The sequence below is a fragment of the Triticum aestivum genome, chromosome 3B (genome assembly GCF_018294505.1).
Source record: "Triticum aestivum cultivar Chinese Spring chromosome 3B, IWGSC CS RefSeq v2.1, whole genome shotgun sequence".
In the NCBI taxonomy this organism is placed as follows: Eukaryota; Viridiplantae; Streptophyta; class Magnoliopsida; order Poales; family Poaceae; genus Triticum; species Triticum aestivum.
Window position 1 is genome coordinate 815,822,547 of NC_057801.1, and position 10,139 is coordinate 815,832,685.

At 41.7% G+C, this 10,139-nt stretch overlaps 1 protein-coding gene across 1 annotated transcript; it reads right to left on the bottom strand.

The window, feature by feature from the left end:
* Window positions 1-855: 855 nt before the first annotated feature.
* On the bottom strand, window positions 856-9,659 carry LOC123072621 (phosphatidylserine decarboxylase proenzyme 2). Its single transcript, XM_044496213.1, has 21 exons — window positions 9,341-9,659; window positions 9,114-9,193; window positions 7,977-8,001; window positions 7,812-7,871; window positions 7,582-7,650; window positions 7,121-7,216; window positions 6,978-7,028; window positions 6,320-6,403; window positions 6,125-6,216; window positions 5,860-6,015; window positions 5,651-5,735; window positions 5,415-5,526; window positions 4,781-4,881; window positions 4,060-4,107; window positions 3,277-3,423; window positions 2,503-2,598; window positions 2,336-2,410; window positions 2,130-2,222; window positions 1,498-1,584; window positions 1,365-1,415; window positions 856-1,248 (listed from the first exon to the last, which is right to left on the bottom strand). The coding sequence occupies exons 1-21, from the start codon at window positions 9,560-9,562 to the stop codon at window positions 1,105-1,107; spliced, it is 1,974 nt and encodes a 657-aa protein (XP_044352148.1). The 5' UTR covers window positions 9,563-9,659; the 3' UTR covers window positions 856-1,104.
* Window positions 9,660-10,139: the final 480 nt, after the last annotated feature.

Sequence of the window (10,139 nt, forward strand, 5' to 3'; positions counted from 1 at the left end):
CACCATGGAGGAGTAGAGGTATACACCTCCCACAAGCTCTTCATCATCGTCACTAAGAAAGCCGACAAGGCGGAGCTAGAGTTCAGGAAAACTTAATCCTATGCTACGGCCCCTGCCACCAAAGCATCCTTGCTAGAAGTATAAGCCTTAGACCTATCTACAGGCCATGACCGAAGGACCACGGTTCCCCACCGTCCCACGGTCAGATCAGCAAGCTGAGGACCTGCTCACGACAAACATCGGAGAACACTGGGGAAATGTGTTGCCTTGCCCTGATTGTCCCAATTGGTCGAGTTTGTCACCCCGACGGGTTGAGTTTGTCAGTTCCACACTCAGTCGTCAAAACAACAAGGCAACCTTCTCTGCCTTGGGTCTATGTTCGCCTGCACACGGGCACGATGATGAGCACTTGCTGGTAATGCACAAACCAACGACAATCATGCTCGACAACAATAAGAAGCACACCTATTAGGACCTTGTTCGGCAACCCTCCACTCCACTATGGAGCGGAGTGCTCGAAGCACCAGTCTAGCCACTCACCAAATTATAACTGCATGCCACTCCGCTCCGGAGCGGAGTTGCAAAGCAGGGAGGGTGTCCGAACAGGCCCTAGATCAACACCACCTCTGCGGCCGGCCACTCAAACCTGACAAATATTGATGTTAGATATCTTTTGACATCACAAAAGTTACCAGAATCTATGCCCAGAAATTCATCAAAGACAAATATAGCAGATCTGCACATATTTGGAAACGACACCATTTAGTAGTACTTGTAATGACATTAGTTAGTAACACTGAAACCAAACTAGTTGGCAAGCCCAGCTTGCCAGCATATATTAATTAACATGAATGCTGCAGCTCAAATTTGACTAGAAAATAGATCAAATGTGATTTCTTACAATGGTAACAAAATGGATCTTCTTACATATGATGCACAAAGGAGATCCAAGTATAAAGCTAACTACCAAAAAAACTCTTGAAATGTCTGATATGAAGAAAAAAAAACACTACGATAATACACTCTACTGATCCCTGTCCAGGCAAGCTATGTCCTACAACTTTACAGTTCTGTACTGTGCTGCACTGCACTCACTAACTTCTATCATTCAATTGAACACTTCTGTAGCTCCGAAACTTTTAGCCCTCTGTTCCGTTTGGAGACGCCCAATGTTGTGCCAACCTCGACAAGAGTTTCCAGTGATCTTTCGCTGTTGGCTAGAAGATCAGCATCGAATTGTATCGCATCCTGCCAATGTAAATAACATTTTAGTTTGGGGACTTGGAGCAAGAGATAACGTATTGTTTACGAAGTTGATTATCAGCATCTAAAAAAGGGGAAAAGCAGAGAGAAAGAATACAAACCTTCTCAAACACACAGATTACCGTGCTCCCTCCAAAAGAGAAATATCCAAACTGAGATAAAGAAGATGAATTAGATAATCAACACACTAGCATAAGCAGCAGAACACTCGCAAGGACAGAGTATAAAGGAAACCTCTTCTCCCTTGTGGACGTAGTCGCCCTCCTTTTTCACGAATGCAATGCTTCCTACCATAGTTGCTCCGATGGCAACAAAAGCCACCTGAAACATGTGTTATTAAAAAGAGGTCAGTAAAGGCAGAGTTCAGGAAGCTACTGGATGGCTGTACTAGGTGCTGGACTGTTGCGCAAATAAGAATTGACAATTCATTAGAAGCCTATTGAGGTAAATGTGACAATGCTCAAGGCTGTTCCCAGTGCATTAGGTCATATAAAGGGAAATGGAAAGCACAGATCATTGCTAAGAAGCAATAGACATGGACATTAATACTTTTGACATGCAGTGACAATCTAAGAATTTCCAAAGACGATCTTGACAAATTATACTGGCAACCTCCGTAAATGTGATCCTTGCAGCTGTGTAATTTGGGCTCAGTTGTAAGGATCACACTATTAACATCAGACACGCCTTCAGCCACATAAATGCCAAAGCTTTTCAGCCAGAACAGGGAAAAGAGTACAGGCCATATGAGGAGTGGCATCATATTCATGACAGGAGAGGCAAAATTAACTCAGATCTTCAATCGTAGGAATAGCAGTAAGCAGTTTGCCTCATAGTATACAACAAAACAGGGACAAAAGACAAACCTTCCCAAACTCCGAAGTTGAAATTATTGAGATAACTCTTTTATTTTCGGTGAATACATTACAATACTTGCTGTTTACGGCAATGGGATTAACCTGTCAATAGAAATATATAAGCGCCAGTCATTTAGTGCTGAAAGAAATAGCACAGCACACAAGTGCATCCCTTTCCACACATGAGGAAGCATGTCAAGATGAGTATTCTTTACCGTGTACAAGCATCCAGGAATTTCCACAAATTTCTCTACAGTTCCTGAGACGGGTACATGAAACCTATGGTAATCCTGAAAATTGTACATGAAACCTATGGTAATCCTGAAAAATTGCAAAATGCAGTACATGTGCACGGGTTCTTGCAGTGAGATTAAAGATTTACCTGAGGTGCAAGCCGAAAAATTACCAATGATCCATTTTTAAAAGCATTATGGTGTGCATCCGCCCCTAGGAGACCCTCAATTGAAAATTTGCGACCCTAGAAACAGAAGATAGGGTACAATGAGACTTCAACCAAAGATGTCCCTTCATAGTTAAATTTACTCAATAAATCATGTCGGTACTAATCAAGTTTAGAAAAAAGTACTGTGACTTCACATGCTACCCTAGCATATAAAATCATAACTTTGTGAATCACATTATATTTAATGTCCTGAGAGCACCAGATCAATAAACTTATCATAATTATCAGTACCAAACATGGCATACATCTGTATGGATCAAACACCACTATGATAATAGTCTCAGAAAGTTACCGATTATCGGCTTCAATTCAAAGTATGTTATGAATGTCATTTAGTGACAAAATCTATGCCTTAAACACAATGCCTAATGAGTAACGACAGACAAGGAGCATCAAACACAAGATAAAAATAACAGAAAATGCACTGTATTTTATTTCTTATGATATGCACCAATGTTGTAGGTTATTTCCAATATAATAATGTCGTCCCCTTTACCATGCAGGCATGCACCTGTCAAATCAGAATGCATTGCATGGAATGCACATAAATATTCAGTGAGATTAGATCAGTCAACATCGTATTTCACAAGAACTTGGCCTTATATATGGACATTAAGATACTTATATCTTGTGATTTCCTTAACTAAAAAATACTCCCCTTAAATATGGAGTAGTAGTAAAGCAATGACTTACCTTAATCCAAAATCTTGTGCTCTCATCGACAGAACTATAGGCCATCAAACGGCAATCAGCAGCACAGGTAGCAATACTACCATCATCAATTTGTGCAATGGGCCTGGCACTGGGTTTCAATTGTCTGATGAAAAATTCATTAAACGTCTGCAGAGACAAGTACGGATTAAAGTAACCTTGTAAGTACATACATATACAAGGATAATAATTACGGAAAACTTCTCTCAAATATATATAGATATGAAGATAAGCATATAACAGATAAAGTGAGCCTCCTTGAGTACTTCATGAGGACAACTACACAAGGTTAAGAATGGATTAACCACAAGTCCACAACAATCCAACATCGCTCAAAACAAAAATATTAGTTCTTAGAACATGTTGTGAGATTTGTAACTTTTTGAGGCAATGAAAACAAAGATAAACAGGCTCCTGTAAATGCATGGGCGATGACGCTGACGCACAACGAACATGTGTCAATAACTAATGAGTCATTTCAAACAGATGATGCATTCTTAGGAGATTTCATGTTGGCTACTTATTGCTACAGAAAAGGAAAACACAACTGTTTCATGCTTCTAGTGGTTAAGCCAGAGCATCCACTATAAAGACTCGAGAAGAAAAGGAAACTGATTATTCCATTCAACATACCATTAAGACATTATTAAGATACGATTCAATGAACAAACCTGACTATAAAGAGAATGTATGCACTGACATACAAAGCTAGGACAAACTAGGGGGTGACATATGTCAAGAGGAGTGGAGGCATATATTGCATACCTTAAAACTTTCAATAGGGTCCTTAGTCTCATCCATATTAATTTGACCCTGTATTCATATGCAAAAGATATCAAGGATGTCAACAGTGGTTTTATGAAACAAAGCCATAAACATTTCAAATGGAAGTGGACGGTTCAGAAATAGGCAATTCCCGACCAGCTTATAGAAAAAATCTAGATTCGAGAACCTTGAGTAACCATTATAAAGGTGATGGGTTGAAGACCCTACTTTGAATTACTCCCTCCGTCCCATAATGTAAGACGTCTTTTAACACTACACTAGAGTCAAAAAAACGTCTTACATTATGGGACAGAGGGAGTACAAGATGACATGCTTAAAATGAGCTTTCTATTCAAAGCGCAGTCTATGTATTTCCCTACTCACAATTTGAAGGCAAGTGGTCCAAAAGAATAACCGTTATGCTATAAGAGATGCTGCAGAAGTTTCATAAAACAACACTATTTTAGGCAAGTTATTGCAATTCAACATTTTCCATGTTTATCATTGTGGAGGGCCATTGATCCAAATTGCTTATGTTGCCTAAAAATGAGAAGTGAAAACTATTTGTTGCTACAACCGAAGTTCCTCCAATGCTAAAAAAAAGTGATCCAGCATATATATAATGTTACTTGCGACCTTAAATCGTATGCCATGGAAATAAAATGGAGAAAATGTATATAGGTTATATCCCACAGAGTACAGGAAAATAAACATTCCATACCGCAAATAACTCGAGGAACTTTGGAATATCTTTGGCAGATTCTGGCGAATTCATCTTCTTTCCTTGCTTCTCAGATAGGTTCTTCAAGATATCTTTGACACCTGCATATGGACAATCCCAATTAAATAGGTAGGTGTTAATGCAAAAGATTCTCGTTGGTGTCAGCATTCATCAAAAGACATAATACTAAGCCATGATAAGGACCAGCCGTGGGTAAGAAAACTTTGCTGGCATAACTGTGCACTCTCAAATAGTGGCTCTCTGAGGATGCAAAAAAGTTGTACCTAAAATCGTAACAGCAACATCGTCCTTGCATCAATTTTCTTGTACAAACATGGTTTCTTAATGGCTCAAAAATTGAGTTATGTGTTGTCACCAGCATACACACAAGGATATTTTAATTGGTGGTCAGAAGAACATTTAGTTTCAAGCTCACGTTGTCTCCAAGTGAACATTTATTGGGAACTCATCGTTGTTCTAACTAGTAAGATCCACAAAACAAGATTGTTGAAATAATAATAGAAGTAAAACTTCGGCTGTTGCTTGTCTAAGACAGTGGGGACAGGGGAGCATTCAAATATATTTTTATGTGTATAATATTCATTCTTAAGAAGATGTTTATTGTTCAGCATACCTGAATCAATAAGGGTGAGCCCTACTTTTGACTGATATAAAGCCCTCATGGACAACACTATCTTTCCATCTATTGCTTCTTCAACTAGCCTCTTTGTTCGCCGATCAAAAACCTAAATTATCGCCTTGAGTTAACGAAAGAAAAGAGCAATGCAAATATATATACAATATCAAATAAGAGGTGGCACTTACACGCCAATAAGAATATGACAAGTCAATATAACTAATGAAACATACCAGAATATGTGAGGCAGTAGAGCCAGAGCGCAAACCAACATCATACGAGGAAAAATTAGCCCATTCACTAAGCTTAAACATCCACCTGCACATAACAAGTATTACTATATGACTAAGTATAAATTGCCCTTGCTAAAATGAAATTTCAAGAAAGAAACGTCCATGTGATAGCTAGAAGACTAGAATCATCAGTACATGAAATGCCTTACCCATATGCAGCTTGCTTATCCGTTAGAAATCCCCCAGTCATAATCTGATTGCCAGTGCCCTCATCAAAGCAAAGTGTCATGTGTATCATATCATTTATTTTATCATACTTCCCCAGACTTTCACCACAGACAGGACAGTTACTGATAATTGGTTCTCTGAAATAAGAGATAGAGCATAACAAATGATACTATTAAATGTTACAGCTAATCAATACGGTTAAACTTGGAAACAGGACTAAACATGGAAAAGGTAGCTATTAATTACTTCTCTTGCTGATCAGCTAGCAGGGCTGCTAGTTCATCCATGTCAACTATGCCATCACCATTTGTATCTGCTTGGCGGAAAAGCTCTTCAATCTAAGATTACAGCAACTAGTAAGATATACTAACAACTTCAGAGAAGGGACCAGCTAAAACTATAAGGGACATAACCTCCAAGAAAATGAGAATAAAGTTCAACCTTATTAACTGCTAGCCCATTACCAAAAGCTTTCATCAAGTCCGAGAATTCAGATAAGGAGAGCTTTCCATCTTCATTGTAGTCCTGCCATAACAAGAGTAATATTGCATTTTGTAGGGTGGAATATAATTACATTCAGAAATGAACACAATACATGCAACGTGAAACTGAGTTGTAACACATTTGAAAAGAATGTGGTTCTGCTCAAAGATTGGTGACTCAGAGCAACACACAATACTGACTGCCCCCGATAGAATGGCTAGTAGTAGCAACGGCAACACCAGTAGTAAATGATGCGCAAAAATAATAAGACATCTATGAACAGACATCAATTCATTTTGTAAAACTGATAAGAATAGATACAACGAATAGCTGACAATTGTGAAGAGCTTTCGAATGATTTTTACTACTAAATCCTTAATAGATCTGATTTTGAACAACTCTGCACAGTTTATCTTGTTTCGCTATGCTTGGATGATTCCAAGTTCAGATCATATTTTCTAACCACTTTCAGTTGCAGTATTCAAACGTCAATGTCTAAAGTTACTTAAAAAGACCATATGAAACTAATGGTGTGCTCCATTGTTCAAGCGACAAGATAATCAAGTATCAATCATATATGAAAAGAGAATATGATTAACCAAGACTGAAAGCATACCACTATAGCTAAGACCCGGCGTGCAAAGCTTTGTTCTGTTTCAACAGGATCCTGCAACAGAACTACAAGATTCAGTACTTGAAACCTGGAAATTTCTCTGTGAGTGCTAATAACAATACACAGGAAACAGAAAGAGCAGTTACTTCAATGTAGCAGGATACGGATATGGTTCCCATGGTGGTAATGGACGATGATGGGTCCAACAAAGCAAGGTCCTCAGCGTGTTCCTCCTCCAAGTCCTGCTAGCTAAAATGTTAGTCGATAATATTCAAAATGTCAAAACTTAAAATACCTCCAGAAAGTTGTACACATTACCAATTTATGCATTATGGTACATTAAGATCTGTTGTGCATAAGTACTAGAAAGTTCCAGCCTAGATCTAGGAAGTAGGTAGACACGATATGGAAATAAAGTATACATATACACAGTTGGATCAAGATATTCAACACAGTGTCACTCTCTTGAATCTTTAATAAAATGCTATCACAGTCTTCTCATGAATTAAGAAAAAGAGGAAGTGTGTTTCTTCATAGGTACATGAGGACAATCAAACCAGAGATATACTATAACTAAAGACTGAGACGGCAAAAACATAAGTGTTACCTTAGTGAGCAAGTCAAAGAGATCAACTTCACAGTAACCAACCAAGGTATTCTTGGAGAACCGGTTAGTCTGCAAAGTTGGCCAAAAAACATAATGTCATTGGATTGAACTGTTGCCTCGATTTACGGTTAAAAAAAATTCTTCAAAAGCTTCCAATCAGTAATTTGCTTATGCTGAAGCATACACGTGTGGACTGCTCACAGTGGAAATTAACGCAGTTAGCAGCATACCTCAAAAACAGATATTCGTGCAATATGAGGTCCATTTGTTTCTATTACAACCTTCTTTTCCTGCATATTCACAGAAAATATATGTAAATCTACACAGCTACATAGTTAATAAAGGAAACCATGATATTACTGGATAAAGAGCAACAAAAAAGACAGATTACTCACTGAATTCCATACAGGCCTGTGAGTGCTGCAGACAGTGTTTGTAGTTCAAAAACATGAGCAACGACAAGTAAGAAAAAGAGGGGAAAGGGTGTTAGATGTGTGTCATACAAGCGTAAACGCTGTATATTTTAAAACAGAAGAAAAACAATAAATGAAGGCAGATTCAACAAGGTGCGGCAGTTCAGCATTTTTCATATTTCGCTGTCATAGATTTTCTGAATTCAGACACTTGTGATGAAAAGAGTATTCGCGAAAAGCTAGCTGCGACCGAAATGCGGTGGGGTTTCTGCCTGTCACAGAACAGATTCTTATTCCAGAGCATTATCCTGATTCACCAGTCTTGTACTACTACAGTACTACTAGCACTCGCTATCATAGGAAGACCGGGAACTTGTCTGCTTGCTCCGGAACATGTGGTAAATTGATAGTAACACTTGCTAGGCACATCGATTCACGAACCATGAAAAGTGTAGAGCAAGAGGGGGGAACAGGGTACTGAAACAGTGTCTGTAGTTGAAAAACATCAGCAACAACAAGTAAGCAAAACAGGGAATAAAATGAGAAGGTGCTAGCTGTTGTATCATACAGCATACACAGGGTATATTTCGAAACAGGAGAAATTCAAGATCACGCAGATTCACATGGTGCAACGGTTGAGAATTTTCATATTTTGTTGCCATAGATCATCTGATTTCAGACACTTGTGATCAAGAGAAAATCCAGGAAATGGCCCGCTGCAAACACGAAAATAGGTTGGGGTTTTTGCCTGTCGATTTTTTTTATTTTATTTTTTTGTATTTCACTGTCATAGATCTTCTGAACTCAGACACTTGTGAAAGAAAATTCAGAAAAAGGGGTCCTGCTGCAACGAAAATAAGTTGGGGGGTTTCGCCTGTCGCAGAACAGATTCCGATCCCAGGAGCATTGTCTTGATTCTAGTACTAGCACTCACTGTCATAAGAAGACAGGGAGCTTATCCGCTTGCGCTGGAACGTGTGGCAGACAGTAAAACATTGCTAGGCACGTCGATTCACGAACCACGAACAGCGTGCAGGTTTAATGGAAGCATGGACGGGTTCGGATCCGGACAAGCATGGCCAAAAATTAATCAATACTGTGGAAAACATGGTGCCGAACCTGTCGGAGGTCTCGGTGCGGTAGGTGCGCTCCCCGAGCGAGAGGCAGGCGAAGAACTTGTCCTTGAACCGCAGGTCCGCCTGCGCCATGCCCCAGCCAGAATCATCAAGCAACGCAAAATTGAAGCGCAACCGCCAATCAGCGGTTCCACTCCCGCCCGCACGCGAACCACCCGTCGGGGCCGGCGTCGGCGGAGAGAGGAGGGGAGGGGAGGGGAGCGCGCGTACCTTGACTATCCGGATGCGCGCGATGCCGGCGAACTCGTCGGCGGCGACGCCCTTCCCCGACTCGCTGGAGTCCCCCGCGGCGCCGCAGCGGTCACGGCCGCGGTGGCGGCGAAGGCGCAGGCGGCTGCGGAACCGGGAGAAGCGGGACGGCAGCGGCGGCTCGACGCCGTTGGCGGCGCCGGCGCGGCCATTGTGGCGGGAGGTCGATTGGGCGTGGCCCATCCTTCAGCGGCGGGGCGTGGGGCGTGGGGGGGAGGGGCGGAGTTGGTTCGGCGGCCTGGTCCGCCTGGAGCAGCAGTAGTGGGAGCCAGAGGGAGTTGGAATTGACGGCGGCCGGCCCAGGCAGGCAGGCAGGCAAAAAGGCGCGGCGCTTTCGACGCGGTGGGGAGGGAGGTGGGTGGGTGGGGTCCGCGTGTCGGCCAGGTGAGCAGACGTGTGCGGGCGGGCCGGCTTCAACGAGTGGAAGTCACAGGCAGGACCGCCAGCCGACGTGTGTCCCCGGTGTACAGTCCAGCCGCTGCTCTGAGGACGCAAATTATTAGAGGAACTTCAACGTGGTGACCCAAACGGAGATCGATTTTGTCTGCTTTTCGTCCGTTTGGGTCACCTCTCTGCTCGTCCATGTCCATTTTTTTAAATGGACCGGACGATGCGTCCAACGGGGACAGACGCATTTTTTGTCATATCCGCCTTGGCATTTCATCAAACACGTAGCAGGCAGGGAGGAGGACGAGCCCGCCACAACGAAGCACGAGCGCCGGAGGAGCACGAGCCCACCACGGCGGAGCAGCGGCGTCGG